The following is a 16,024-nucleotide window of genomic DNA, read 5'->3' on the forward strand; positions in this document are numbered from 1 at the left end:
TAAAATTTAGCCGATCAGTGTTATGAACATTGTTCGGTTGTTATTTTTTAATTGAAATTATAATTTTAAGGTTACCAGTAGAATTTTAAGTGATATTTGCTGTAGGTAAGTTACCAATATTTTAATTATTTTTGGACAACAAAATTGGATGTTCGGTATTGACTGAAAACAGCAGCTTGAAGTGTACGAGGATAGGTACAAAAATTTTGTCAAATTTTAGTTATTCAAATCAACATCTTACATTTTAAATTTGTAAGTCCAATTTCGTTAATTTAAATCAACATCTTACATTTTAAATTTTGTATGTTCAATTTGGTTTATTCAATTCAACATCTTACATTTTAAATTTGTAAGTTCAATTTTGTTTATTCAAATTAATATCCTACATTTTAAATATGTAAGTTCAATTCTGTTTATTTAAATCAACATCTTACATTTTAATTTTGTAAGTTCAATTTTGTTTATTCGGATCCAATTCGATTGCTTTAAATAATGTACCTACTTTAAGTTACCTTTTAATTATTTATTATTTGGGTTTCCTCTTTCTATTTATTCTTTTTTTTATTTATTACCTACCATTTTATATTTATTTGTAATTTACATGAGATTCAACGTAAATGAAGTTCTTTTTCATGTAACTTAGAAGAAATTGTAAGAGAAAAAATTGTAAACGAATTTTACAACACAAAAAAATAGTAAAACGATTTTTAAAAAAATATAAAAAACATTGAAACTGAAAGAAAAAAAACAAACAAACAAACAAAGAGTGTTTTTATTTCTTGGCTCTGTTATTTTTAAAAAGTAAAAAATATTTTAGCTTGGAGGGTAGCGCGTCTGCCTTGTAGCGAGCCACGCGCCGCCGCTCCACGCGCCGTGGGAACAAGGCTTTTAAGCGATTCTCGCCCGGGGCTTACTTTATCCTAAACAGGATTGTTCTCCGAAAGGCTGGGTTTCTTTTATCCCACCCTTCTTCTGTCTTCGATTTCGGGACGATAATACCTTTGCAGAACAGTTACAGCTTCCTGTTAGATGGAGGGAGTTATATATAAAAATAAAAAAAAATCATCTCTTTTTTATGTTACCTACCTACCTATTTAACTTTTTTTGGCCGAGAAGTCGGTATTTTTCACAACAATAAATTCTAACTTACGAAAGTGTAGGTACATTGACATACCGACATAGGGACCTATGTACTACGCTAAAGCTAAAAAAAAAAAAAAAAAAAAAAAAAAAAATCCTATATTTCGGGGAACGTCTGTTTATGTTTTCCTGCATTGCTACATTCAAAAAATTGCAAATATTTGTGTGAATGCCGTGAAATAAAAGTGTGTATGCAATGTGCACGTATTTTAAGAAATTTATTGGGGATGTAGGGTTGTAGGGGAGGATTCTCGATAGCCTACCCATATTATTTCATAAATATTTTCAATTTATCTATTACTAGCGGGATACCCGCGAGCTTTGCATCGCTCACCACCACACACACATCATCCACACACACACCACACCCATCGTACACACCCACCCACCACTAACCTAGGTAGGTACTTACCCACTTTTTTTGGGAAATCGAAGAGAGAAGGAGAAGAAAGCCAGCCTTTCCGAGAACGATCCTTATCTGTTTATGTAAAAGTCCACATAATTGGAAATCGAACCCGCAACCTAGGGCTTACAAAGCAGGGACGCTACCCTCCAAACTAGGCTGACATTTTCTTTCCCATTTCGCAAGGGAACTTTCACTAAAAACAATTACCTACCTATGTCAATTAATACCCATGATGTTATGTATGGCTTTTTTTTCCTTTCAGGTTTATTTCATGTATGGCCAGTCATGAGGGACGTAGCAGCTGTGTCCAAAAAAGAGCTGCTCTTCGTATTCCCGTTCGGTTTTGTGGCCTATTTGGCTGGAGTTGTCTTTATTAGTCGCCTGTCCAAGTCTAAATCAGGCCAGCAAACTCTGGACGAAGCGGCGGAGAGGCTTTTCAAAGAAAATGTGAGAAAATTCATAGTCGTAAAGCTGCGTCCACACATAGTCGACGGCCGTGGATTGACATCCATCGAACCGTCCACACTGCCTCGACAACATAGATTCACCTCGTCGATCGAATATGTGTAGACACAACTTTAGAAGTTGAAAATATAACAATTCTCTATCAATCTTATTGTATTTTTTAAAGGAATTTAATACGTAATTTAAATGGGGAAAAATCGCATTGCGGGTTTGGCCTTTCGCATTTATAGGTATCACCTAAGTACGTGCTTAGTGCTTAGGTACCGATAACAAAAAATAACGAACAAAAAGTTCTGTTGTTACCTACTTACTACTTGTAGGTACCCATTTCTAATTGTATTGCTAACAAAAGAAAACAATTAATTTCTTCCTAAAAAGCAATTTAAAAAATAATCCAGTCGCAGGGAAAAAAGGTGTTAGAAAAGACGCATTCCCCCTTTTCTTTTACCCACTTTTTCCTCTCTTATTTCTCAAGTCTTAACTTTGTTGCAAAGTTGTATTTCCTTTTGGAATTTCCCTCTTCTGAAGCTCGTTTCCCAACTTTTCGCGTGATAGCGCCAGTACTAAACCATAGGCTACGTACAAAAAAACCCACTCCGAGCTTAGGTATAGGGGCAAATGGCTCTAAAAGTTGGGTTGAGCTCATACGAAACCATAGGCTAAGATGGCTAATCATCGGAATCGGTTTAACTTTTCTTTCTTTTCCGCAGGCTAAAATGTTGATTTTTCCCGAGGGTACACGCAACAAGAATCCGAACAAGTTACTCCCCTTCAGGAAGGGTGCTTTTAGGGTGGCTATCAAACATCAAGTGCCAATCTACCCGCTGGTCTACTCTCCATTCTACTTCATCGATATGGAACACAAAAGATTTGGCTATGGTAAGTGTTTTATTTATTTAGTACAATTAACAATATTTTGATGTCTACCTGTAACAAACTGCACTATTAAAAAGTTGACCTTCGTGAAAGAAGAAGTAGAAAAACGAACGGAAGAAGAAGCAGAAAAGACTTCTCCTTTTTGGAAGAAGGAGAAAAAGAAGGAACGGAAGCAAAAGGAGGAGGAAGGAGGAGCAGAAGAAGAAGAAGGAAGAGGAGGAGGAGAGCAAGAACGAGAAGAAGTACTGAACGATATAGGAAATGGGGAAAAACTAGAGCAAAGGACGAGAAGAGATTTGTAAAGGAAAAATTACATTATCATGGTTAAAGGTAAAAAGTTTTAGTAATAAACATAAAATATTCATGAACATGTCTTAGAGTCAGGAATAAGTATGTCAACTTTTCAAAACTAAGGGCATAATAGCTCACTTTAAGAACAGTAAAGACCATCGAAAATTTCACCCGATTACATTACCTACTTTCCTTCCTATAGGAAGTATAGGATAAGGAAATTAAAAAAACATAATCCAGTATCTCTCTCTCTCTCTCTCTCTGAATCTAAATAGAGAGAGAGCGTAGGGAATATGTATAACGAGGTAAATGAAGAAGAGAGAGAGAGAGAGAGCGTAGGGAATGTGTATAACAAGGTAAATGAAGAAGAGAGCGAGGAGCGTAGGGAATATGTATAACGAGGTAAATGAAGAAGAGAGAGAGGGGGGAAGAACGGGAGGGAAGGGAATTAAAAAGGAATGGGGGGAGTCAGTTTTTTTTTTTTTTTTTTTTTTTTTTAAATCAATTTTAAAATTTTCAAGATAGGAACCTAATTGTTTGCGCTTTTAAGTGACGTTGTGTTTTAGTGCTGGAATCATTTCATCTCATACAAGTGCTCCAATGTAAGTTTTTTTTTTTTTTTTTTTTTTTTTTTTTTTTACATCTACCACTGCCTTATTAAGGGTTATGGAAACTTACTGCCCTACCGCTCGTAATCTCAATATCTCTGGTTTTATTCAGCCGATTTTGCTGATTTTTTTTACGTATAATAAGCTAAGCTAGGTATAGGTAGGTACATTATTTATAATAATAATAATAATGTTTTATTGACGGGACGAACCCAGTTAATACATATTTGAACAATATACACAATACACAAAGAAGACATAAATATAAATTTTAAAATTGAAAAATACAAGAGAAAATACAGAGTTACATGATAAATATATAAAAAAAGGACTAGAATTGAAAGTTTAGGACGACTAAACGGTTAGAGATATTGTAAATGTTACAACAGAACACCCAAATAAGCACCATTCAATAAGATAAGGAAAGTCGTGTGATGTTCACACCAGATTTTTACATATGAATCGACCATTTACCTATTTATAATTTTTACCCATTTGCATCTGCTCCATTGTGCTCAGCGCCTCAGCATAATATCAAAAGTAAATGTAAATGTAAATGCAATTTCTTTGTGTTATTATGTCACAACTTTGGTGCTCACTGCAGCATTGTAGGATTTTTCCCAATACATATCTCAATCCTAAACAAACAATGTTTACCTATCATGCTTGCTATGCGCATTTACATGTCATAGCTACTCATTTTCCTCACGAGGCTGAGTGGGCCCCGCAACAGCCAGTCACGGGATCAGCGCATTTACATGTCATAGCTACTCATTTTCCTCACGAGGCTGAGTGGGCCCCGCAACAGCCAGTCACGGGATCAATCATGCATTTACATGTCATAGCTACTTATTTTCCTCACGAGGCTGAGTGGGCCCCGCAACAGCCAGTCACGGGATCAATCATTTGCATGATACAAATTTCTTGACTTTCCTCACGAGGCTGAGTGGGCCCCGCAACAGCCAGTCACGGGATCAATCATTTGCATGATACAAATTTCTTGACCCTGCCGGGATTCGAACCCGGGTCTCCCGCGTGCAAGGCGAGCGCAGTGACCACTACGCCATGGGAGCTGACTGAAACGAGACAAATATAGGCACAGTTAAAATGGGTCTGTTAATGTGGCGGGTGGCTTGTCGTCGAACAGACTATAGAGGGTGTTGGTTAGGTAACAATAAAAATAATTATTTACCTACTACCTATAATAAGTACCTATTTGCCTAGGTAATAATAATAATATTCACCCAGATAATAATCCCCAGAGCTTTTGACAAGGTGGTGCAATGTGTAGGTATGCTGTTTTCGTGAATATTTCATTATCTCAGCGATTGTAAGCAAACACACACAAACATGTAAAAGTTTTTTTTTTCCTTCTTCTTCTTCTTCTACTTCTTCTCCTGCTCCTGCTCCTCCTCCTCCTTCTTCTTTTTCTTCTTCTTCTCCTCCTCCTTCTTCTTCTTCTCCTCCTTCTTATTATTTATCTTTTCCTAACATAAACATAAGAGATATAAAGTCAAAAGTCAACAGCTAGGAGTCTACGGTGGGTGCTCAACTTTCATATTCCCTTACCAAACATGGGATCTACGGTCTTCGATCCATTAATACATAAAAAGGTGATGTTTTTTTATAGGCGAGCGCAGTGACCACTACGCCATGGGAGCTGACCATAAAGGGCGATATGTCCTTATTTTCACATTTGTGTTTCAGGGGAATTTGACCCTATCGGACATTAAACTCAGTAGAGATAATAGACATAATTACATATTATTGTTTCCATGATTTTCTCCAGCAGTACAACATACTAAATGCATAGGTACTTAATCTAATCTAAAAATAAAATAAATAGAAGAGGCGGCCCCTGATGACCTTAATAATAATTAAAACTGCGATTACACTTCTAGTGTGCAACAGGCCGTTTTTAAGAGATTCATTTAATTAAGTGGGAGATGTAACAAAGGTCTTAGATGATATTTTTTTTAAGGCTTTTTGGCAGGATTCTCGCAAAGTTTTGAAGACATTTATTTAAGTGGAAGCGGTAACAGAGGTCTTAGATGATATTTTTTTAAAGGCTTTATGGCAGGATTCTCACACAGTGAGCACTTCCACCCAACCAAAGCTGATAAAGGATACACAATATGCTTCTTGTCCCGGTCATATTTGGAGACCATGACTGTACAAGCACCACAACCACCTTCTCCACAGCCTAGCTTGGTACCGCATAGCCGCACTGGAACATACTGGGTTAAGGAAAGATCCAGGCGGAATTTGGAAAAGAGATAAGACAAGCAGTAGATTTCAACAATATTTTTTTCGCCCCTAAAAGGTCTGTTCAGCTAACAGCTAGTTAAATTCCATTTGTATAAGCTTAGCAGGACTGTTAAGCTAAGAGGCTTTTAGTGGCTAAAAGGAAGGTTGGTGAAACCCACTCAAGGTGTATTTTCCTTCCGTAAAACTGACTACTGGAAAATTGACCACAGCTCCAAAATAGCAAATAATTAAAGGACCAGAGCAGTGGTCAATTTTTAGAAAGGACAAACACCTGGAGTTAAAATAAAAATCAACCTAACAAAAGAAAATCTGCCATCCTAGTTATCTTGGAGGGTAGCGCGTCTGCCTTGTTAGCGCTAGCTCTAGGTCGCGGGTTCGATTCCTGCCCGGGGCGAACATTATCCTAAACAAATAATAATAATAGTGCTTATTTATACTGCTCGCATAGGACTGAAAAGTCCCTTTACTCCAGCAGTATTATTGTGGTCAAATTCTCAAATTACATTGAGGATAAAATTCCATACCTCGGCTTGGATTGAACCCACGCCCTCCTGTTTACCAGGCGAGCGTCTTGACCACTACACCACCGAGGCAGGTGTAAATAATATCTATACACTTTTGAATGGATATTATTGCTTAAACCCACATCAATACAAACATGTTGTCCCTCAGAATTTTCAAAATTTTAAACATTGAAATGGCTTGTGGAATGCAAACCTATTAACTACTACACAAGTAATGCAATACAGTTGTGTCAAATTGGATTGCTGTATCAGTAGGTAGTTGGGGTGGGGGTAAAAATGTAGGTAATCTAGTTATTAGTATCTTCTTACAGTCAGCTCCCATGGCGTAGTGGTCACTGCAGAAGCATAACAAAGAAAGGTCTGTCATTCACAAAACAAAACCAAGTTAGCGATGTGATGGCAATTCGTAGGTATTCGTATCGAAACATGGGAGTCCAGTGCATAATTATATTCATATAACATCGCAGAATTGTTAAGATATCTGATTAGACCTTATCATCATTTATCATTGTAAAAATGTAAATGCAGTTTCTTTGTGTTATTATATCACAACTTTGGTACTCACTGCAGCATTGTAGGATTTTCCCAATATCTCAATAATCCTAAAATCCAATGTTTACCTACCATGCTGGCACCGGTCGCTATGCGCATTTATATGTCATAGCTACTCATTTTCCTCACGAGGCTGAGTGGGCCCCGCAACAGCCAGTCACGGAATCAATCATTTGCATGATACAAATTTCTTGACCCCGCCGGGAATCGAACCCGGGGCTCCCGCGTGCAAGGCGAGCGCAGTGACCACTACGCCATGGGAGCTGATTGTCGGTCCTTTTAATGTCCTAATATTCAGGCTCCTCATGTATGCTGATTAGGTATTGAAATCACCTTTGAAAAACTGCATATCGTAACTATCTTTCGTATCTACTCACTAATATTGCTCGTCATTGAATGCTCAAGAAGGGAGAGCTACCAAAATAAGTTTAGTGGGTATAGATACTTTGAAATATTCAAAATGTTGTTGAAAAAATGTTTAGGCCTCTATAATCCACGGGTTTACAGTCACTTAACTAATAATTATTGCCTAAAGCTTTTCGCACCTCAATGTCTTTTATTTGGGTATAATGAAGTATAACCAACTGTCAAACTGTTTTGACTTGGCAGGGCGGAGCGCTACCGCTCCTTAAAAAAGATCCCTAAATAATAATGAAAATCAACAACTTAAAATTAAAATAAAATTATAGTAATTACCGTTAGTTCCGACACCCATCAGTGAGAGAATTATACTGTCACCAAGGTTAATAGGAAGGGGGAGCTCAATACGTTACCAGTTACCAGGGTTGTGGTTTTGTGTTGGTTGTGCAAAGTGAGCGTGAGCCGAGAATCTAGGATTTTAGTTGCCATGCCTGTGTCTTTATACCAACTTTGGGACGGATTGTAGCATTAGGCCCGTCTCACACTGCACGCATAGACGCGCGATTTAGAGTAGTGCGAAGTTGGCTGCCAAATCTATGAAAATGATATAGAGCCTAAAAAAGGTCCGTCATTTTCATAGGTTTGGTTTTGCAATGTGAGACCAGCCTTATGAGTTTCAAAGTAGCATTGGAGGATTTTTAATTCGTTCCTTTTTAAACCCTCAAAATATTCCTTATTATTAACACCCCACATGCCCACAATTCTGTACTTGCCACCTAGTTTAGCTCAGTGGATAAAACAAAAGAACACATTCAAAGATGCTCATAGTTGGTGGTATTCATTTTCATGCACTCATATTATGAGAAATGCAATCCGTGATAAAAATAGAAAATACACAACTTTCTTTAATATAGGATAAGAAAAGTAAAAAGGCATGGCAAATAAAAATCCGGATTCCCTGTTAGTAAAAACATGCGTTGGTTAAGTAGTGAAAAATGCAAAACTCCAACTAACCAAGACTGCAATATTCTAGATTAATCGGGTTGTTATTGGTTAGACTTCCTAGCTAAACTGATCAGACATTTAAAATGTAGCGTTAAATAATAGTACGTGGTTAATAAAAGCTTAATTATAGTCTAAAGATTAAAAGCTTCTATTAAAATTCTACATTGATTTAGATTTCCATCCGTTGGACTATATCTTAGTTGTTAAAGACCCATGTAATGTATAAGATAAAAAACACACTAGGATTTCTTCAAGTAAGCGAAACAAAGAAAGGTTTCAATTATTTGACTACAGATCTATTCCAGATAGTAATAAATATTAGAAATGTTATAGTAGCAATTAATAGAACACCATTAGCTAATAAATTCAAATCCAATGCAACGTTAAAGTAATCAAATCCACCGTGATATAGATCAGTCAGACTGGTTTGGAACAAGACAAAAACAAAGCATTGAATTTGAAAGCTTAGTAGTGAGTGCCAATATTAACTCAAACGAGCAAAAGCCAAATGTCTATAAAAACTCACAAAACAAACGTCATGAACACAAACTGTAAAACTCAAGAGAGAACTGTGATTGATGCTATTGAATGATATAGTCGCTGTCATCTGATGTTCAGCAAGATTCAAAGTTGACCGAAAGAGCTTTTATAATGAAATTGTGGAATACAGGTTTGATTAGGTAGTGGAGAGATGTGGCTCATTGTTGTTCAAGATGAATGTCCACAGACACAGGATTGAGGGTTAGACAAAACTGCTTGGGGCGTAAATATAAAAGCACCAGAGGTTCCCCTTAGGTTAACTAACTTAGCACCAATAATATTATGAGCTACTGCAAGACAGATTTGTACAGGAGATAAGAAGAGTAAGTAAGTACTAATACTAGGTTTAGATAATGAGAATGAAGCAGAAGCGTGCGAGATGAGAAGAGATCCAGCGCCCACGATGTCCAATGTTACTCCTTGTACCGATACCGCTCTGTTAGGGAATATAAACTGGGGGAAAGCGTGCAAAGTACCTGAAGCAGCAGCCTGGCCACTCTTGGCAGCTTCCTTGGCTTTTTTGCGGAGTCTCTCAGCTCGCGTTAGACGAGGTGGAGGGATGGGCGCAATATTTAACATACTTTTGCTACTATCAGTTTTACCGAGCATTCTTTGTCCTGCCGCCAAGGAATGCATAGACTTGGCGGAGGACAGGGTCTGTTGTGTCTTTGGTGGCGAAGGCAGAGGACGAGGCAGAGACAACACGTCAAGGCGAGACATGGAGTAAGCCCTACCTGGGGTTCGCGGGGAAGAAGAAGAAGAGGGGATGGTAGGCATAAGATCTGTTTTTCTACGATATGCGGTGCGAAACGGCTGAACCGTTCCAGTGCCAAAGTCTTCACCTGTAAGCAAAACCCAGGACCATGCAACAGCTGTGTACAAAGCTCTAGAATATGTCTCCCTCGTACACCTAGAACATTTATACATCCTGATCCTAACAGTAACAGTATAATACAAATACATAGTGGTCATTCAATAACAAGATGAATCAATATCACAGGGTAGAGGAGTTGAGTTTTACAAGATCACTTACAACTAAAGTATCCTAAACCTACCTAACTTGCGAGCTTCATTATTCGATTAAAATCACGATAAAAAGAATTTAATGCTAATCATTTCTCTTATAAAAGTTCTTATAACAATGACAACAAGCTATTAGGGGGAAACAACATGAATAAATTATCCCTTAAAATGTTTTCCCGTAAGTACCGAAATTTTCAAGTGTTCTAAAATTTCTATACTAAACAAAGTTTTCACGTACTTATCTCATATAAGTTTGCTTTTGCTGTCATGAAAAGTGAAAGAGGTGTTACTTATAAGAGGTGTGTCAATGAAACAGCTCTGGGCTCTGGGGTTTCTCAGAGCTGAGAGCAATTTGTCATGCATGTGTCTACAAAAAAAAAAAATCATTTGATCTCGGAATCACAGTCAATGTTTTGCTGGTGCCAATCGAAAGTAATCATTATTTGATAAACAAGCACTGAGATCTTTTACTTAAAGAGAGTTTAAACAAGCAAAATAGAGACTTAGCTCCCGGACCTCGGGGAATGTACTCCCTACTATCGTTTTGTGTCCAATAGAAAACTGCAGGGCTTAGCTACCTTGTATGCAAAAAACAAATGTGAACTAAAGTGACTTGCCAAGTATAGAAAAAAACTACTAAATCAAAACGACTTTTGGATTACCCCACCTATAAAAATGAGGTTTCTTCCCTATGATAAGGTCATATTTTGCATAATATCTGGGAACATCACAACGTTCAAATGTTGTTTGTTATACTTTTATTGCTTATGAAATGTCAAAAGTATCGTAATAGGAAAATTCTATGCTCTGCAATGCAAACTTAGATACTTTTTATTTCTTCTGACATCAGAATATGATTTTTTATGTTTTTTCCTAACCCTCTTATAGGCTAACCCTTAGTAAAATGATTTCTGGAAATATTTAGCATACAAAAATACGTGATAATAAGATCAACAATAATAATTTGAAAAATAAGGCAAGGTTTGATGTGAAGTGCCGAGGCGTGTAATCTACTTATTTGTACTCCTGCTCAAAAGTCATCTTCAATTTTTCATGGGTTTTCTGTTTGGTAAATCAAATTTTCATGCCGTCAAATCATCACTTTGGACCCGGAGCTAAGACTAGGAGTTTTTTCCTCTCGGGAACTTTCGGAAACGGAGCCGATTCCAATGGCGCGCCATCTTGGACTTCCTATGAATTAGTACAGGCGCTGCTCACGCCAAAAGAGGGGAAAAGAGCTTCAAAAGAGGAGAGATTCCGAAATACAACTACTGTGGATGGGTATACCATTTATACGAATTTTGTCTGATGTTGGTATGTTTTGCAAATGATAAATGGAAACATGATAATAATAAGTACAAGGGTGGGGGTGATTAATTAAGCATGCTCCAGGACTTACCGTCTTTGCGATAGTCGAGTAAACCTCCGGCAGAAGTGGCTCGCTTCTTGTTGCCGTCGCTTAGTTCCCTCTCGGAGGAGCGTCGAGTGAGAGGGCCCGGGGGAGGGGTAGGCGTGCACATGGACATGGACATCACGTTGGTCGTCGAGGTCGCCCTGCACAGGACAGAACAGAGACTGCTCTGAGCTTTATCTCGATTCGAAATGGATATGACAAACGCCCCGCATCAAAGGACCCCCGATTTGTGGTACATTTTTGGGGAGGATTTAAATGACCCAGCTAGTGTTATACTAACAAAAGTTCCATCGACAACCAAGCGGATAATATAATGGATTTAAACTGGTCATGCCAATAAAATACATCTCCGATGTCGGTGACTAGCTTCCAATTAATAGGCTCCTGCTTCTGTAAAGGTATTCCAGACCTTTCTTTTTTACTTATCATTCCTTAATCGTTTAATTTTCTAGCGCTATCTTTACTATTACTATATCTTCAGAACCCCAACACCTAATAGAAAGCTTAAATTTGGCAAGAATATTCCTAAAATGTTCTAGATGTGCAATAGGAGAGGATTTTGTTGAAATCTAAACCGACCTCGAGTTATGGTGAATTTTCCGTTGTAAAAAACGGAAACCTGCTGCTTTTTCAATTTATTTTTAGGGCTTTATTTTTCCAAGTGGCAGGGTTCTTCACTTACGTGAGTTCTTCCAACCAATCTTAATTTATAAAGACCAAAGTTATGAAATAACTAGTTACCTTCTACTAGCCCAGTAAGTACCACCGGTGTCGGCAGGCTCCAACATCCGCGGTGTTGAACTCCCGAATGCAAACAGGATGGAAGTACGCTCAGCTCCTTTCTTGGACTCGATGCGTGCTTCCCGCTCCTGAAAAAATAATCCCACATTAGATACCTTCATTCTAGCACGTCAGCCGTCTTAGGTAAGACCAATGAAAGCCGTCTTACCCTAGCAGTTGATAAAAAAACGTCCACTCGTATTTCCAAGTTTATATCGAATATTCGGGCTAATAACGAATAGGTCACCTCCGCAAGACGGACATTTCCGCCAAAAAAGCGTCAAACAAATATTACACTTCTAAGAAAGATATTTCTCCTTATTTTGGTAGTATGTATATCACACATATCATAGGGTAAAGATTTCATTCCCAGCATAGTTAGCACTAGGTCGCGGGTTCCATTCCTGCTCGGGGCGGTAAGACCTTAGCAGTTACAGTTACCCCTATCAAACCTCTTTAAAAAATTTGACCGGATTGCATTACTTCCCTTCCTTTAGGATAATGAAAGTCAAAAAATCATTAGTTCTTCCTTAGGATTCTTCTTCCTCTTACCTTGTTCTTCCTCAGGATTGCCTCCCTCCTGTCCCGTTCCACCTCCCATATTTGTCGTTTCCTCTCCTCCACCTGCTGCCTCCTGTCGTTATCACGGATTCTCAGTTCGTCTATTCGTCTTCGTCGCTCTTCTTCTTTTTGCACCCTAAATTTTTGAGCTATAATCGCCTGGAAAACACAAGTCACAAAACATTAGATTTTTTTTTATATTATTATGATCTTTTTTTTCTTGAGAAAATGAAATGATTTATACTTTTCACTTCTTTTTTTTCCTGAGGAATTACTTTGCGGTCCCAGGGAAAATTATAAATAAAAGGTAATCATTTCTTTTTCTTTCAAAAATCAGAAACATTTTTTTTTTCTTTAATGAAATAAAAATAGAAGACTTCTTCTTTGAATTTCAGGTCCTGGAAGAAAAGGAACTTTCAAGTCCTGACCTTCTAGAAGGTATATTTTCTCGGTATTCTTCGTTAAAACATTTCCAAGTACCAAGGCGTCTAAAAAGACAGGAATTGAAAACAGCTTACATTTTTCCCCTGAAATAGGCACAGGAAAAAATACTCTGCCCACAGAACTCCAGCTTTTAGCACAAATTAAAAAAAAACAGCACAGAATTTAATATAAAAAAAGAAAAGAGACCTTTGTTAGTGTAAACTCTGGGAGCTAGATTATAGCAAAGCCTTCCTAACCTGCATGAATTTTGCGAGGAACTTTTCATGTTCTTTGTACATTAATAATGGAGCTGAAAATAGTTAGAAATAGAGAGGCGAAGGATGAAGAGGAGAAGGGAGTAAAAAAGTGGGTTATCTGTAGGAAATGTAGCGGTAGAAGAAACTGAAGCACAATACCGACATAGTAGTGTGACGCGTGCTATCAGCAAGTTTCAGGAATCCGATATAGCACCGCTCTATTGGGTTAACTACGAGATATTCTGAGGTCTTGAGTTAAAGCGTTTCCTCCATCATTACCAATTGAAACAAGGAGTTTCGCTCTTTGCTACTAATTGAAATTAGACCATTCGACAACAAGGGGATAAACAGAGGCAGATTACTTCTGTTTTCCGATTACGTATCACAACCATGTAGTAAAGAATGCTTTGGCATTGAGATCTAACTGGTCAGAATCAGAAATACACTCGAATGCAACTACAAAGAAACCTAAACAAAACGTTAGAAGATTGCACGGGTAACATAGCAGGAAACAAATTGCGAGAGGAGTTTCTATCCTTGAACTGTGAGTCGCAGCTACTTGGTGTTTAGCTGTGTGCAATGTTTAATTCCTCTGCTCTTTTTACTAATTTATTTAGTTTTCCTTTCAACTGAAAACATGAATTTTCTCCTAGTCACTTCTTTTGATCTGTCCAAGTTCTCTACTTCAAGTTTACTTTTTAATATGATATTGGGACCATTACTTTACAATTTGCATTTGCGAGCGCAGTGTTTTTTTTTTTTTTTTAATCCAAGGATGTGTGGATAGATTCACAACCCGAGGGTATGACTTATATTCCCTTACTCCCTGACCTGCTTCGAATTGTCACTTTTTTTCCACACAAATAGGTAAAAAATGGTACAATATTTTCTTCAATTTTATGTATATCTAGGATTCTATCTTGAACTCCGCTGCAAGCTATAGGTTAAACTTCTCCGGTGAGAGTCTGCTGAAAGAAATAAGTTTACTAGTCCCAAGCCTGCATAAAGGAATAGAGTTTATGCATAGAAGCAGCTCCTCAAATATTCCATCATTGGGGGATTCGTATAAGCTTAACCCAACTTGTAGAGCTGTTCGCCCCTACACATACATAAGCCTCAGAGTGAGCTTTTTGAGTGCATCCCCATAAGGGGAAAAAACTTCTAATATATTATAGGGTTTTTGGGATGCATGGGACTTCCCTCCCCCTTTTGCCAGGCCTGAGAGCAATTCCAACAAGTTCGCCTACATAGTCACCAATATTGAACACTGAGGCATTATTCTTCACCTATCAATGGGTTCCAAGTCTTGTAAATAGGAGAAGAAAAATAAAACCAAGCCAAACGTTCCACTTCATCAACCAATGAAGAACTACTGGGTACGGATTGGCGGTGAATTGAAATGCTTCTTGGGAAAGGTGTCATGAGTGTTACATGTTACATTCACATCAAGTTCAAATTTTTAGACTTCCTATAGTTTTTCTCTAGTTTTTCTCCTACCTTCTTATACTCGTATTAAACGTCTTCTTGTTTACTCTTTCAGGCGTTACATTACATAGGTCCCTATACGAGTACATGGTAGGTAAGTTAAGTAAGTAGGTTAGGGTTATTAGGCGTTTAAAATATTTCCATTAAACACAGAAATGTTCTCATGATCGCAAATATTTAATAATATTCATAGTTTACAACAGAATTGTGCACAATTTACGGCATAGTAAAACTATTTTAAGAATTCAAGTCACTAGCTAACAGTTTAGAAGCAATAAAAAAAAAAGAAACGTATTCTCGTATGCAGTTATAATGCTTAATAATTTAACGGACACTGTATCCTCATAGAGTTTGCACATATTCTAGTTTCAAAATCATTAATTAGTCAAACAATGCAAATACCTTACCCAATAACTGTACACAAATACTCATGATTAGAAGAAGAACTATTGAAAGTATTTTGTATTTGGAACAGGAGAAGAATTTGTGAATATTGTAAAGACAGGCCGGGACTCCAACACAAGATTCCCCGTCCTGTTGCACTCACATCCACCACGATAATAAAATGCGTTTCTTTGATTCAATATAACGCATTCGTATCGTCTCGCTACCTTTTTGTGTTCTTTATAAATGTGTAACGAAAATAAATTATTCTAAAAAAGAAGTCAATTTCATTTTCGAAATAAAGAAGAAAAAAACGGGCCTATTTATAGAACATTGTGCTCCGTTCTGATATCCTTGCAGTCGAAAGAAAGGGACTTCCAGCATTCTCCATGTAAACATTTCAAGATGCCCCCATGTGACTGAAATGTGTTCAAAATATTCGACATGCCACTACCAGTGGCGAACACGAAAATCATACGTACAAAGCTCCCAATATGAGCAATGCCCGGTCTCAGAGGCGTAGTGGTAAACAGGAGGGTGAGGGTTCAAAAGCTAGTCGTGGCATGGAATATATCCTCTCAAGGGTTTGGCGGTAGAAAATGGCTTAGGAATTAACCTCAGGCTGCTAGTTATTTATCAGGGTGTCTACCAAAATGGAAAAA

General features: G+C 37.6%; 2 protein-coding genes across 2 annotated transcripts in view; one reads left to right on the forward strand and one right to left on the reverse strand.

Annotated features, from left to right (window-relative positions):
* LOC103514053 (J domain-containing protein DDB_G0295729) overlaps positions 1-16,024 on the reverse strand; it is a 41,762-nt gene that overhangs the window by 13,280 nt on the left and 12,458 nt on the right. Inside the window, exons 5-8 of the mRNA XM_026827102.1 lie at positions 12,805-12,972; positions 12,214-12,341; positions 11,458-11,612; positions 9,512-9,877 (exon numbers count right to left, since the gene is read on the reverse strand). Of these exons, the coding sequence (XP_026682903.1) occupies positions 9,512-9,877; positions 11,458-11,612; positions 12,214-12,341; positions 12,805-12,972 (817 nt within the window). The remainder of the gene's footprint in view (positions 1-9,511; positions 9,878-11,457; positions 11,613-12,213; positions 12,342-12,804; positions 12,973-16,024) is intronic.
* Positions 1,769-2,960, forward strand: LOC113469427 (1-acyl-sn-glycerol-3-phosphate acyltransferase beta-like). Its single transcript, XM_026827107.1, has 2 exons — positions 1,769-1,993; positions 2,722-2,960. Exons 1-2 carry the CDS (start codon positions 1,784-1,786, stop codon positions 2,929-2,931), a joined length of 420 nt encoding a protein of 139 aa, XP_026682908.1. The 5' UTR covers positions 1,769-1,783; the 3' UTR covers positions 2,932-2,960.

Source organism: Diaphorina citri, unplaced genomic scaffold (assembly GCF_000475195.1).
Source record: "Diaphorina citri unplaced genomic scaffold, Diaci psyllid genome assembly version 1.1 scaffold1073, whole genome shotgun sequence".
NCBI lineage: Eukaryota > Metazoa > Arthropoda > Insecta > Hemiptera > Psyllidae > Diaphorina > Diaphorina citri.